Genomic DNA, 16,045 nt, shown 5'->3' with positions numbered 1-16,045 from the left:
AAGCAGAACAGCCACTAGAAAAGGCACCGGAGCTGCTGACGAACAGGAGAGCGGAGTCAGAGCTGCTGCTTACCAGGACCAAAACAAGAGTCAGGATGGCTGGGCCAGTGCTAGGGCAGCCTCAGAATTAAGGTGACAGCATGGATACAAGTAAAACTGTGACCACACCAGCTGCAGAAGCCCCCTGAACTGCCTGGAAGCCCCCTGCATTGCCTGGAAGCCCCCTGCATTGCCTGGAAGCCTGTGGCCACCACAGTTACCCAGCTCGCAGGTTCTGACCCCTGCCTTGCAAAAGCCTTGTAGGTGCTAGCTTCCCCCTTGACAAGAGCCCCCAACCGGCCCCAAGTCCGAAGCACATCTTGACAGCTGTTTTCCATTTACATTAAATTATACTTGATGCAGAGAGGTATTTACCTACTGCAATTATCCCTGGAGCTGGAAGTACCTCCAAGACCTTAGAAGCCTTGAAAAAGCTAATTAATGCACTGCCATAAATAATTTGATCTCTTAGGAGGATATGTACTCTCTACACAGTAAGTAACAGCTTTCTTTAATGGAGAAAAGGATGATTTGCCAATGCATATCTGTATTTTATTATGTGTTTATCAACCATTTCTAATTTGCCATAAAGAAAGCAGAAAAGGGAAAAAGAGGAACCTCAGCCTAAAACACAGCACATTCCTGTGAGCTGCACCATCCCTGGAAGGCAAATCCAGGTCTGTCCTGTTTTGTCAGACACAAGCATCTCCTGCGGGGAAGTCTCACAGGAAGCCAAGAGCCAGCGTAGATCTCTTCTCCCAGAGCCTCCCGCAGCCGCAGAGGATGATCCCCTCCCAGCCCCGCAGTGGAGAGGAGCCACCGCCTGCCCTGTGCCCTCCGGACCGGGGGGACAGATGGCTTCCAGCTGCAGAAACCATGGTGGTGTCCAGGCCTGGAGCACGGTGGCACCACAGGCTTCCCACTGTGGATCTGCAGCCAACACCAAGTATAAGGAAAAAAAGTTATAAATCAGCCGCTTAGCTAGTGCTGTTACCCTGGAGGTTTTAGCATACTCCGTTTAACACACGAGGTTGCCCTCCAGCTAGGTTTCCGTTTGCCCAGGAGCTCCTGACCACAACCATTTGCTGTGGAGAGGAGCCTGGGTGACCAGTGCCGCTGCAGCAGCACGAGGATTTTAACATACTCATACACTGGTTTAAGTGTTTTGAAAGATACAAAATAAAAGAGCGTCCAGTACCTTAAAAAGCACCTAAACTCTCCTACGAAATAGTCATTCGGTTACCTCTCCGAACCCTTGCTCTCAATAAGCCCTCCAGAATGCCTGGTGGGAACAGCTTAGTGACCTGAACCCAGGGCAAAACTCTAGCAAATGTCTTTTAGTGCAGAAGAAAAGCAGGCACCGTGCCACCGGCGCTCGAGCCCGCCCTTTGCGAGGCAAGCTCTGCTCCCTGCGACCAGCACAAGCTGAAACCGGAGGCGAGGGAAGAAGCGGGTACCATAAAGATGATGCTCGGCATCCTTCACATGGGGGGGGCACCTGGGAACAGCCCCGCCAGGAGCCGGGCTGCTTGGAGCCACCTCAGGTGAAACACCAACGCTTCTTCAATAAATAAAACAATTGCTCTCAGTGGCATCAAGCCATCGGGGAGCTTCGGTATTTGAAGCTTTGCGAAAACATCGGCCCAGCCCTCGGGTGGAGAAAGAAATGGACCCTTGTGCTCCCTGCGTAAATTTATACTTTTCTAAGTGCAGCCTTTTAGAAACAGCTATAGCCAGGGGTGCAATTAATTCAATTCTTTCCAGTAGATTTTTAGCTCCGTAAAACTCATGTATTATTTAAGCTCCACGGCCAAACCACGAACATTATCAAGGTCCAGCTTTTCCTTTGCGCAAACACAAAAAAACTCACAAGTTTTGGTGAAAGATCTCTGGAAAAATCCCACACCACCTTCAAAACCCCCCAATCCCCCGGCTGCCAACAGGGACCTTTCATTTCTGCAGTGACTCTGGTGGTACCCGACTCTCCATCAGCAGGTCCCCATTCCAGCGGGGTGCCTGCTGTGCCTACCCTCAGATCCCTACGGCAGCCTCCAGGGAACGTCACCCGTGGTAACAGCCTTCGCCAGGCCGTTGTGCCTGTACCCGCACCCCTCGCAGGGCTCGGGTCCCCCCGGGGAGGATGCAGCAGAAGGCGGCGGATCCTCCCTCCCGACCCGGGTAACTGAGATCAGCTGGGTGAAGAATCCTTACACGGAGACAGGCGCCATGAGCAAACATCACCTATGTCTGCTCTGCACTTATATAAACCTTTCTTTAGAGCAAGAGTTAACGCTGGCTGAGAAAGCGCCAGCTTTAGACACCCAGCGCCAGGCCCGGTGCCATCCCGCCCCAGGGGAGCCTCACGGACACGGGCTCTCTGCAGCAAAGCAGAACCCGCTCTCCTCGCCAGCCTCACATCCTCCAGCACTGGGGAAGTGAGTGTCAAAACGCGGGCAGAGCTTTGCCGCAAGGATTTCTCTGCTCTTCCTCGCATTTCTGAGCCCTAAACTAACCCCTTCATGAGGAAGCGCCGCCCAGCAGGTGGGCACTGCGGGAGGGAGCCCGTCTCCCACCCAGAGGGGATCCCACGGCATCCTCCTCCCTCAGCACCCTCCGGCTCCGCTCAGACAGCAAGCGTGGAGCTAAAGCCTTCCAGCAAGTAACAAATGTATGAGATTATACTATATTTTCTATGTATCATGTTATATTTTCATTATATTTTCTAAAGGCCAGCCAGCCAAAAAGCTTGTCTTTGAAGAAACATAGCCTGGATTTAAGCAAACCAAAGGCTGGATCCTTTGTTGCTCAACAGCCATCAAATGCACTGAGTACGTACAAGCAGAAGAGCACAACACAGAAAGGGACTGACCAGCATCGCTCCGAGCAGTCACCCGGGGACCCAGCCCGTTCACAGCTCCCGAGAGGGATCACAGACACCGCTTTCAGGAGCCCTAGCTCTGCCTGTTCTTAAACAGAAGCAGATTTTACAGAAATCTGCATTTCTGCATGTTCCAAGTGCTGTAGCTGTCAGTCAGCTTTCCACAAGTTATTACTTCTGTGTATTCAGAGCAGTTTGGGAACCGAAGGTTGGCTTGTCACTTCCACGCTCCATAAACAGTATAGATGCTGGAATATGGTAATATTTACTCCTGTTTTGCCATCTGCTTATATATGCACATAAAACATGTGACTCTCAGAATGTGGAGCAGCAGAATAACACCCGCGGCTTTTCATCGCAAGATAAAGGTACAAAAATCAATACATGTCTTCTCTCTTTAATGAAAAAGGTACCATTGCACAAAAGAAAGAAGAATATCTATAGTAAAAAAAAAAACAAACCCAAGCACTTTTCAAGAGAATATATACTCCTTAGCTTTGGCTGTTACTAAAGAGTCGGTGTCTGAAAAAAACCCCAAACCCTCCCCCAAATTCCCACCACCGTGGTTACGTAACCAGCAAAAACCAACCCCGAAACCAGGGACCAACCTGTTTATCTTTAGAAGCAAAATCCGTCCCAGCTCCAGGTCAGGTTCAACGGGACGAATGCCCCCCAACACCCCGACATACCTTAGAAAACCCCACCTTCCAGCCGGGGTCCCCGCGCTGAAGAGAAGCCGGGTCCCTGCCCGGCCGGGGCACGGGGGGGGCAGAGCCAGCCCCACAGCTGAGCCCACGCAGCCCCACACACCCCGTGAGGGGGCTTTACACAGGTGTGTGCTGTTAAATCGGAGCCAACCACAGGCCTCGCATCTCAAACGCCTCTAAACAATGATCAACAGGGCCAACTGTAGAGCAGAGCCCCTCTGCTTCCCTCAGCCTCCAGCTGAACCCAATCGCTCAATTAGCGTCCAAGGCAGGGCACAGGGGCACCCCCCGCTCCTCCCCACGGGGGAAGCGCCCGAGCCAACCTCTCCCTGCCCCCTTCACCGGCAGAGACTGAAAGGGCAGAGCTCAGCACAGGTAACCCCAGAATTCAGTTTATTTTGAAAAAAGCTGATAAAGAAAGGTGGGGTGATCGGAGAGCTGCTGCCTCTGCTGCTCTCCAGCCCACATGAGCTGAGAATTAGGTGTTCTCCCTGATCTTAGGAGACAGATTCTTTGGATATTGAGGGGGTTTTGTTTGTTTTAGTTTTTTCTTAGGGCAGGGAAAAGCACTGCTGCGGGTTTGGGGGCGGTGTGTCTGTTGTAAGGGCAACGAGAATGGGAACATTTGAAATTGAGTTGTGTAATGTTTCATAGAAACCTCATGCTCTCCCTGGCAGAGCTGGATGAAGATTCCTGCCCCCGCTGGCTGCTCTCTCCCACCCCAGCCTGTGCCTTCACCAGGCAGAGCACGGGGCTACTGTCAGACCCCAGGGACACCGCTCGTCACAGCTTGCGCCAGCGCTGGCCACTGCTACCACACATCAGCAAGTCACCTCGCTGCTGGTGACCAGCACTTTTCACACGGGTTTGAGACACCAAAGTTACCCACAGCCAGTACTTCCACCCGGAAGGGGTCACACTTCCCGTTTCTCCTGACTGTAAAAATCGCCATGAACACGTTCTGTGTGTGTGTCCCCCCTCCAGTGCCACTGCTGCACCCCAGTACTGACCAGTGCCCACCAGAGCACAGCAGCAGCAGGAGCAGCCCCACCACGACCACAGGAGGAGACCTGCTCCCCAGGTGAGGTCACACAGCCCTGAGCCTCTTGGGGTGAAGAGTGGGACTTAGGACACTAAGGAAACACAGACAACTTCTTCCAGGACTGCACTAGGGAGACAGTTGTGTGCTCAGAGCAGCTGTGAAAGAATATTCCGTGTCTTCTGTGACTATAAAGGAATTAAAAGACTTATTTTACAGTGCATTTTAATTAAAAGTTCATTGTAAGAATTTTAAGAACAGCATACTACATATTAATGGAAATATGCAACTTTATCCTACAAATGGGACCATCACTATATAATTCTTACATTTCAAACATATGAAAAATAAAATAGGATATTTAGCTTTATAAATTCCCCCTCCCCCCATAAATCCTTTTTCTTTTAAATAACAAAAGTAGTAACTCTTTCCCAGTACAGTGCGTTTGCTACCTGCGAGCCACAAACCAAGTAGTCACATCAATGCCAAGGAAACAGCAACATTGTTTGCAAAATATTGAGAGAAAATGATAAAAAAATATAGTAGTCAGCCCAGTGCTTACAGAAGAGACAGTCAACAAGAACTGAAAAAACAGCACATTTTCATATTACACAGGACCATTATAGTAACATAGAAAACAGCGCAGAAGACTTATGCTGGAAAAATAGATAGCGATTCTCAGCAAGCAGAAACTGAACTTTGGCACTTGCTCATAAAAAGGCCTTTCAAAGCAAAACAAAACAGAAATTCACTTTATCACAGCTTGTATATTTTAAAAAATAAAGACATTGACTAAAGCAAGAGAAACAATAGAGAAAAGTTTACAAGCCGGGTCACTAGGAATTCAGTACATTCAGCCTACAGAAAATACAGATACAGTCTCTGACCCGTCCGCACGGGGGTCCTGGCGAGCGAAGGCCAGGCTTTGGGACAGGACCCTGCCTGAAGCATCTGCTTAATGGAGCTGTGCTGATCACACAGCCCCTTCCTCAAGCTGAGCTAGAACCGCGTCTCGGATACATCACCTCCTCAGCGCAAAATAAGGATTTCTAACCTGCAAATTAAAAAGCAAGACCCTTGCACTCGGACAGTGGCTGTTCGGCTCTACCCATAGTTGCACCGTAACCACTGCAGTGTAAGGACTGATTTCTTTAAAAAGGGCTAGAAAAGAATGGCTTTGATTCAGAGGGAGATGATAGACCGGGAGGAAGGATTCCCATTTAGCCCGTTAGTGCTTTGCCAGGGCTGCAGGTTCTAAGAGGAGAACCATGGTTAACGTGCACAGCTCTCCCATCCCTGCCAGAGGAGCTCGGCCCCAGCCAAAAGGTGGCCACAGGCTAAAGTGGAGTTCGGGTCAGGCCAGAAGAAAGGAAGGGCTGCTCTAGCCAAAAGTGCTTCTTTCAGTGCCAGGCTCGAGGCCCCAGACTAGCAGCTATCTTTGCACCCAGGCAGGTTACTCAATTTCTTTATTCTTTTGAGGAGTTAGGATTGGGGAAGGGCAGAAAGAAAAAGAAGTGCTTTAGGTTGCACGGAAGATTGTCCTACTAACGGGGGCACTTGGATGGGAAACGACTGCAGCTATAAATCTAGCAGACGCTCTTCGCATGTCTCCACAGGCCATTTTGTAGCACCTCCGAAGACATCGACGTTGTTATCCACCCAGGGTATGATGTTACCAGGCATGTTGGCGGAGCAGTTAGCAATATTCGAGATGTCTTCAGCTTTTAAGACCCTGTCCCATATATTGAACTGGCTCATCTCCCCAACGAAGGCTTGAGTTGCGTCAAATCTTCCTCCCACCGTGTCCTTTAGGCACACAAGAGTTAGATTAGATGAGAAAGTTAGGTCAGCTCTGCCTTCTTCAAATGTGAAGACCCCCCCCCAGCCACACTCCCAGGAGGTGGTGCAGAGCCAGGTCACACAGACCAGCAGCTTCGAGTTTCCAGAAGGGCTACTTTGAACAAGACGGAACAGTTAAAAGCTCCAGTCTGAAGTGTGTCAGAACAATTCAGAACAAACAGCAGTGACTGTACAGCATCACACAAAGGCCGTGCATAACCAACCCTGTCCCCAAGCAGCAGAACAGGAAGGTAGCTTTAAATATTGGGGCTGATTTAGGAGCTGCTTTGCAAGCCTGGTACAGGACAACTTCAGCAAGAACTGCAGAGATGAGCGAGATTACCCCAAGAGCTTTACAGCTATAGATTAACCTGTTACTGCAACCTGTAACCAATTGTCAGCAGGGCCTGCAAGATGCGATCTTTGGATCTCAATACACTGGCAGCTTCCGGCTGTACCAAATGACTACATCAAACAGGAGGGTTTGCTGGCTCCATCCACTACTCAAGGATGGAAATCACACATTTTGTGCTTCACACCGACATGAATCTGATGGCACAGGACAGAACCCAGCACGGTACAGGCAAAGGGCGAGAGAGGAACAGAAGAGCTCCAGCCACTCGATACTGAGCTGGAGCATCTGCCATGCAGGGGGTGTTAGGATCCTGAATTTACCATGCTGTCATGGGTAAGTACTAGAATCGGTATCAGGACAAAACTGCTTTTTCATTGCCCCACCATAAACCTGGGAATCCTGGAGAAAGGCTATTTCTTGCTACTCAATAATATTTTTTTTCGTATATGTATAATCATACAAAGAACAGGTAGAGAATGAAAAAAGTGAAGGCAAGAGCCCCACAATTCATAGGCAATAGTTTAATGAGAGGTTAACTAGAGGAGTGAGACTCAAAATCCTTTGGGTTGTTTTTCAATATTCAAAAGGACTTGTCCTTAACCCCATGAATGCCTTCTGTTGGCAGTACTAATATTCAAACTTTATTAGCATTTGCATTAAGAAAGTTATTTACCTACATCTCTAATGATAAACCAAATGTCTGATTTAGAGTTTGTCCCTTTGACTTCAGACTCTTCTTTAAAGTAGACATCAAATTCCAAATGAGTGACAGACTCCACTGCTCTAAAATCCTGTTACACACCTGAAATGCTGCAGAATTCGGTCTGGAGGGAGTTCGACAGAGCAGGCCAAGTTGTAACAGATTCTGATACACCCACACGCACTCCAGTGCCCACAGGTGTTGGTCCTCTCACCCCCATACCCACACTTCCCTTGGTCTGTCCTGGGGCTCGAGGACTAACACCTTTCTGTTCTTGGGATAAAGAAGAAAGGAAGGGGGAAAACCAATAAGCTGCTAAGGGGGACAGTCAATTTGGCTTCAATTAAAAAAAAAATTAAAATCAAAACAACTATACTTTTTTCACCTTGAGCAAGCTCCTTTTTGACTGCTCATGCAGCAGCACCAGTTCTATCCTCCCCGGGCCACACTAGTAGTTACTCACAATCTGGCTCAAAAGATTTAATTTCAGGCATTACTCAGATCACTGATGAAGCTGCACAGTGTAGAATTAAGAGTGGGAATAGGAATAGCTGCAACGTTAATATTCTGAGTATTTAATAAATGGAACAAAATACACCAATGTGTGATTGCATTAAGTATTCGTTGCTTTGTTTTAATCTGATACTGTGTACACAACAGGACCAGGTGTCTGACAAAAATTCTCACAGCTGCTGTTTGGGGAGTTTTGATTTTATTTTTTTCAAACCCTGGAACACACTGTCATTCACTCACCTGTTCCTGACCCAGGATCAAGACTCCTCCAGGTTTAATTGGGTGCCAAGGAGCAAGATTCTCCCCAGTGCCAAGCTTCTCTCCATCCTGAAAAGCCTCCCACATTCCATCCCTGGTTGTCCACGTTATACAGATATGATGCCATTTCCCATCACTAATGAAGAGAGGGAGCTGGGCAACCTGCAAACACCACAGAGTAATGCACCTTGCAAACCAAGCCTACCAGTTCAAGCACAACATTTAAAGCAAAGACTTCAAAGATAGAAGTTAACGCACAGCTTTCTGCTTTAGCTCAGCTCTCCTGTTCTCAGGAATACAGCCATGCTTTTTATTCTAGATGTGTGCCTTTGTTTCATCTAGAATCAAGCAACACAAGTACCGGAGTCTAAGCGGCTGTCAATCCACTGATCCTGTGCATTAATCTAAGGCCTTTGTTGTTTCAGTCTCAGTGCTTACTCCTAACTTACCAGCCCGTGCTCATGTTAAGTTCCTCTTAAAATCTGCCCATTTGCAGTAATGACAAACAGATCTGCCTGCTTCCTGGAAAACTTGTGGGAACCGTTACGTAGGGCTCCAAATAAGGAGGAGCTATGCTCCTTTAGGAATTTGATCTGAAAGCTTACTTAAGTCACCATAAAGATGGAAATGCAGCAGGCTACAGAGCATCTGTGAGGTGGGAGAAAGAAAAACCTCACAGAACGTTAACAGTCCTGGCATAACATTGAAGAGAAAAAGTTACTGCGAAGGATAAGCAGACTCAAGTTTCCTTCTCTTCCACAAACCATTAAAAACAATCAGCTTTTCACTTTTATTGATTTGGGAGGATGATAGGACTGTTAGAAGTCCTAAACTAGCCACAAAACCAAGCCAGGTGAGTTGCATTGTAGATCTGTAAACACCTGATCCCTCAGAGAGCAGTGAGTTACCAAGAAACCTAACCGAAGGCAAGGAGAAAGGAAGTATTTATGATCTATTTTAACCTCAAGTTTCAAGAGGTCTTGTTTTCCTCAAGCCTCATTCTGAAGCTCATCAGAAACCATCAATGGTATGAAGCAGTGCAAGACAATTGCTGCTTTTTGTATCTAAAGTCTGAAAAAAAAAAAACCTGTCTTTAAACAGATGTTCAGTCACTAAGCATAACAAAGCCAGCCACAACTATGTGCTTTTTGCTCTGTCTACTGCAAAATTCATTTTAACATATCTGAACTTCTAGGATTAGAAAGATAGACATACTGCAACTGGCTTGGATCTGACAGGTTTTGCAACAGCGTGGCTTCAAATATTGCTTCTGTTTCATAAAACAAAAAATACAAGAAGCCAAAATCTGCTTGTAAACTCAGAGGATGCATGTAAGGGTTTGCACATCTAAACATCACGCTATGTCTCAACACACACATACATGTACCATTTGACTTGGCTTCCAGTGCTTTTATGAACTTGCAACAAGCAGTGGGACAACAGGCAAGAAGACACTACCTTCTGAGAGGCTTCTCTCGGAGAGTGAGAGTTACTAGACAGGTATCAGGGTTCAGGACTTAACCTGATTAAGTAGACAATTAAAGAAGAGTTAGTTGATTCTCACCTTATCATTAATTAGCAGTTCAATGGGATTATTCCCCCATTCTATGAGGACAATTTCATTAGCCTGCCCGGGAACAGCATATGAGAAGGGAGTGCCGATTCCAGGAGACGCGCTGGATCTCAGCCACAAGCAGACAGTAAATGCATACAGCTCGGGCAGCGTCTTCTTGATCTTCCCGTACAAGTAGTTCGTGCGAAGGGGAAGGGAGACTTTGAATTCATCAGGTGACTTAAATGCACTGTTGCCTAGAATTACATTGAGGAAGAAAACCCTTTAGCATTAAACAAAGCATTGTACTTATAATTCAGCTTAAGAAACAATATAATTTATATTGACAATCTTTGAAATTTTAATTACTACTTTGATATATCGTTTGTATACTGCATGAAGCATTACTGAATGTTGATTTTGCAGCACAGAAAAATACAACTAGATTTTATCCATATCATGTTAATTACTTAGTTTATTTTTCCTGCTCATTTAGAGCAAAAGAATAGATGGCAGACAACTAACAAGAGGCTGTTAAATATTTTCTTTCTTCATTGCTTAGTTCATGACTGGAGGCATGCCTATTTCAAATAATTCAAACTGTTTTAAAATATATTTACTAGACGTGGATTCTCTGGTATGCTCATTATTAAAGCATCACAGTGCTTCAAATCACAATCATCAAAACCAGTGTTTCTTTTCCTACTGCTGCTATGCAGTTTGCTGGTGGCAGTATCCCCATTTACAGAGAGCAGGCTGAGAAACAGCTTGATGCTCTCATTTTGGGTGGCCCATCTGAAATCAGTAAAAGCCGATATATTCCAGAAAGCAGAGTTAAATTCAGTAGAACTGATTCCTGTCCCATAGACAAGTCTGGAGGAGATCTGAACAACAACATAAAGCTGAAGTTCGAAGTGACCTGAAGAAAATGCAATATAAAGTTATGAACTATGAAAAGATTAGACTTTTTAAAATATAAAACCAGAAATTTGGCTTTTTCTAAAAGATGTTATAAAAACCAGCAAGATATTCCAGAGATATTTATAAAATTGAGAACTCTTAAGACCAAAGCTTTCTAAAGTTGCAATACTCTGTATTATAGTTTGCATATACTGCTGATGTAGTTGCTTACAAGTAATTTTCTAGAATTAAATATTAAGAGAGAAATCCCACACTGTGCCACAAGATAAAACACCACAGTTCTGTAGCGCAGTGTCACCCTCGACCTTTTAGCAACCTCTTCTTCTGAGTCCCACTCATTTCCTTTACTCACATTCCCCAAACAAATGCAATCCCCTTGCCAAACATCACACTCCAATGTAAATCAGGAGCTGTTGTCACAAAAGGTTGCCACAGTTCTCCTGTGGAATTTTTAAACCATTGGCATTCTCTCACTTCCCATTCTCAGAAACAACTGGTGTTTTGACTGCATTTTTCACAGAACGAGGAGGTGGAAGAAGAAAAAGCTTGTCTGATGCTTGCATCTGTCTTGAGGAACCTACAGACCAAGAACTGAAATATTTCAAGTTCTAGGCAAAAAACACCCCAGGGCCTTAGGGCTAACATTGAGCAACCGCCACTAGACTGGTACAACCAATCTCACATATAAAAAAAGAAACATACTCCATTAAGACCATTAGTCATTCTGTGAAAGAACCTAAGGACGCAATAATGGCTTGGAAGAGAACAAACAGCATTAATCTTTTTTCTATTTTTCAGTTGTTCTCATGACTTTAAAAGATCCACAACTCCAAGTGATAAGAACATCCTCCTCTTCTGGGCAATGGGCACATGCACAGAGTAAGACAACCCTTTTCCTAAAGAATCTGAGTTTTTTAGCAAGGAGGGCAAGAAATACTCCCTTTTGGAGATGAAGAAAATACATTTAGATATAGCAAGTTCAGGTCTCCAGCAAAGCCAGAAATCACATTTAAGTCCAGGCACTAGTAGTTTCAGGATCATTCCTCCACCCAGTTCTGCTTTTTAATGCATCATCTACTGCTGTCAATGGAGACAAGCATCAAAGGAATTACCAGAAGACTTTGGGAATCACAAGAGTTGTACAAACCTCAAACTGTTTTGCCCCACTGGTAACTAAAGACAGCTGTCACAACTACAGATAAAAACCCCAAAGCTGTAAGGTTAGGTTTTTCCTCCATTTAGTCTCAGGACAATGATGCGCTTATGACATTTCAGCTAGTTGTCAGTAAGAGATGGTTAACAATATGGCACTTAAAATAAGAGCACAATAGAAATACTATTTTCAAAAGAAGCAGACAGTATTTCAAGTCTTTTGACATTTAATCTACAAAATCATTAAGTTCTTAGATCATTGTTACCCTCACTTTGACTTGAGAGAGGAACCAGAGGCACAGACCACCTAAGCTGCACTAACAAAGAGCAAATCACACAACTAAGACAGCCTGCGTCTTGGTTCCTGGCCCAAATTCTTCACTTCCCCACAGACTTAAGACAGCCCTCTCTCCCCACACAAAAAACAAAGGTGGGAACAGGCTATTTTTAACCTAAATTACACATTCTTGTTCTCCCACCACTGCCTTTCTCTTTCTGATGACTTGCCAATGTGAGTCACGTCTTTCAGAGACAAGGACTAGCAACACTTGCCACATAAGACATTAACAGGCCACTAATTCTCCAGAACTTTAGCTGCAGGTCAGGCTTTATCTTGGCTCTCAGGAGACAGTAAATGGCAGAGCCAGTACAAGATCTCTTCTTCCTCCTTCCCTTTTCCCCTCCTTCACACTTTTTAAATGAAAAAAATAGATACAATATTACACAAATGGAGCCATTAGGCTGCATTTTAAAATTCATGAGATACATATGTTTGCACCATTCTCAAAGCATGTCCATTAAGCTGCTTTTAAGCAGAGCGCCTTTTCACCTTGGAAAATCATTTAAAGATTGGGCAGAGATATTTACTGGTACCGTAGTCCTGCACAGTCCACTCTGTAGGTGTGTATCGTCAATACAGAAATACAGTCTGTTCTGTAGCTCATTTCCACAGGAATTTGTAATTCAAATAAACAGACTCTACTCAAGCATAGAGATCTCAGTAATCATTAATCTAAGTATCTGAATAAATGACTAGGATTAACAGAGTATCCCCCAGTGGCACCATGTGTAATCTGCTGTAAACTCCGAAGGCTATACGCTTGGGATAGGAAACGACTCAGGTGCCTGCAGTTACCCAAAGTTACGACCAGCAACAAAAGGAATGGCCACCAGCAACACCTCCAAAGTAGCAAGAAACGGTTCTGGTATGGCCATTCCTTACATCAAAGGCAGTTGTGCTAATTGAATTTAGCCCACATGATTTTCAGTCCAAATAAAGAAAGGCTGCCCTACTTAGATGTGTACTCAGCATTATCTAGGTATTTACCTGACACCAATGTCATACTTCTCACTATTGCCACTTGCCTCCTTATAGATCTTCCCATCCCACAAACACTAAGGGTTTCATCCTAACCACCCACGTATGCCAAATTAAGAGACAGGAAGCCAAAGCCATGCAGAGGCCTGTCAAGCAGGAAGCCTGTGACAGAGGAAAAAGGGAATCCAAGTGTTTGCGCTGTCACCTACTCTTTGGTCCAGCACCTTGTCTTTCCCTCAAGGCCTACATTTAGGCAACTGCACTAGGAGGGAGTAAACAAAATTAATCAGCACAGGGAAGCGTTTAGACTCTGTGCAGATTACCTTTTTCTAATTCAGACACTCTTTCTAGCAATGCATTCAAGGCTGTCTCCGTCTTCTGCCGATGGGCTGACGTCTCATTATGAAGCAAAGACTTTTCATCCTCAAGCTCGGCCACTTTGCTTAGGAGCTGGCGTTCCAGGTCTCCAAGCCTCCGCTGAAGCATCTCTCGGAGGTCATTAGGCAGCGCTGCATATGACACGTTGGCTCGGAGCTGGTGCTTTATGGAAAACAAGAAGAAAAAAAAGGATTGCCATTTCTAAAACAGAAACTGTGAAGTGCAGATATGCTCCTGATTCAGAGGGAAGAAAGCAAGATCACCGAGTTCTCCAGCAGGTACAAAAGAGGCATTGCTTTTTAGCACTTGTCATGTTCAGTGCTTTTATCAGCACTGTAGCTAAACGGGTCCTGAAACAAAAGGGCACTTTTGTTAGAGGCTTCCCGTGTTTCATATGAAGGAGTCTTCACACATTTAAGTTCAATAAAATCAATGTAGGGAGCCAGGTCTGATGCACTTCCATTAGTACGGGTACATGTGGCACATTGGTCAATTTTTGCTTTACTTACTGCAAGTGTCATTGCCAACATAAGTGAACAGAAAAACTGTTACTTCTTTTTAAATAAAAAAATAAGCTACTTCAAAAGCAAATTTACCAAATGAAGAGTCTCCTCAGTTTTGATTTGCAGAGTAAGGAAGTCTGGTGTTCTTTAGATCAACTGTAAGAATTAGCCAGTGAAAGTACTTTCATTTAAGCTGGAAAAAAACCCAAAACATACTCTCTCAAGTAACATTGGTATCTTCAAGAATACGAAGAAACCAGCAGTTCCATCCACCCTATTACTAGAGTGGCCTGTCTCTTCTACAACCCTAGAAAAAAAATGCCTCAAAAAGAGAGCAACAGTAATAAAAGGATGCTATACCACCAGATCATTCAAAACTGTTCTTGAAAAGCAGTCCAGAGTGCCTAGACCTGACAGAATAACCTTTAGGAAGTTCCGTGCCATCCTCACATCACCACTGACTGCCTGAAGGACAGGCATGTAGCTCTTGGGCTGTAGAACACAAAACAACATCCATCACGATCCCTGTGGGAACACTCTATGCAATATTTCTGTGAGTGCCACACAACCATGGGTGCTGCCCAAAGGTTCATGGAAACCACTCATCGGTGGGCTTGGACCAAATTCCCTTTCTATCACAGGCATACGGAATCGGGTTCTTTTTATTCTATGGCAGCTCTAAATACATCATCTTATCTTCACAATCTGCCCAACACAATCTCCTCATTACCACCGGTCTGTTCAGCACCATATGCCAAGCTCTCACTGCCCAAGACGTCAGCTTTATACCTCAAACCCCATGAAGTCACATTCCCAGAAAGAGATTTAGGCACATTAATACAGAATCTAAGCTGGAAAACCATAATCTCCCCCCCTGCCCCCACAGTGGGAGGACACACAGAGAGGAGCCCTTCAGGTTTTTTACCAATAACAGGAGTAGATAAATGATCAGGAAAAAAGACAAGCCAACCAAGCGACTCGCTCCCGGGGCCGGCCAGTCGGGTTTATCCCCACGAAGATGCAGCACACCGGCGGCGCCCGCCCCGCAGCCCAAAGCCCCTGTCGCGGCTCCAGCGGCTCCAAGTCCCTGCAGGGAGGCTGCCCACCCCCGGCCCTACCTCCAGGCTCTCCAGCCGGTCCTTCAGGGTCTGCATGGTGCGGCTCAGCTGGTCGATGACCTGCGCCGGGTCCCGCGGCAGGTCGCCCATAGTGTCCTTGCCCTTGCCCAGCTCCTTCTTCCAGGTCCCCGGGGCGGACTTGCCGTCGGCGCCCTCGCAGCGGCTCAGCTTGCCGGTGAGCTCCCGGATGGCCTCCCGCTGGCTGCCGATCGTCTCCTTCTGCTGCAGGACGGTCTCCCGCAGCTGCAGCACCGTGGCTCTCAGCTCCTCCTCGGGGGGCAGCGCGCCGCCCTGCATGGGCACCGGGGGCAGCGGGCAGCCCGCGCCGGCGGCCTCCAGCGGCAGCGAGGTGCAGACGAAGCGGCTCCCCGGCGGGCTCTCCTGCTCCCCCGACGACGACCCCCGGCCGCCCGCGGCGACGGCCAGCAGGAGCCCAGCGACCACGGGCAACATCCCGGCCGGTGAGCGGGGCGAGGGCTGGGAGGGGGCGCCGGTGGAGGGGGCGCCGGTGGAGGGGGCGCCGCGCCGTCCCACCGCACTCCTCACCGCCGTCGCTGCCGGACCGCCGCTTTTATGGGCAAGGCGGGCGCGTGCGGGGGGGCCGGCTGGCGCCGCGCACGCTGGTTGGCTGCAGCCGGCGCTGACGCCGCGCGCCGCCCCGGGTGGGGCCGCCCCGCGGGGCTCCGCGCCCCTCAGCCCCGGGCCCCTCCGGGTCGCTCAGCCCCGGGCGGGCTCCGGGGCCAGCTACCGCTAGAAGCGACCTCGGCCGGAGTCG

General features: G+C 47.0%; 1 protein-coding gene across 1 annotated transcript; it reads right to left on the bottom strand.

Moving 5' to 3' along the window:
• Positions 1 to 4,879: 4,879 nt before the first annotated feature.
• Positions 4,880 to 15,808, bottom strand: NPTX2 (neuronal pentraxin 2). The gene is made up of 5 exons (XM_074158572.1): positions 15,271 to 15,808; positions 13,595 to 13,811; positions 9,893 to 10,137; positions 8,311 to 8,490; positions 4,880 to 6,469 (listed from the first exon to the last, which is right to left on the bottom strand). Exons 1-5 carry the CDS (start codon positions 15,721 to 15,723, stop codon positions 6,242 to 6,244), a joined length of 1,323 nt encoding a protein of 440 aa, XP_074014673.1. The 5' UTR covers positions 15,724 to 15,808; the 3' UTR covers positions 4,880 to 6,241.
• Between the last annotated feature and the right edge of the window lie 237 nt (positions 15,809 to 16,045).

This window comes from Numenius arquata, chromosome 14 (genome assembly GCF_964106895.1).
Source record: "Numenius arquata chromosome 14, bNumArq3.hap1.1, whole genome shotgun sequence".
Classification (NCBI taxonomy): domain Eukaryota; kingdom Metazoa; phylum Chordata; class Aves; order Charadriiformes; family Scolopacidae; genus Numenius; species Numenius arquata.
The sequence above is the reverse complement of the archived record's forward strand: the minus strand, read 5'-3'. Positions and strand labels throughout refer to the sequence as shown.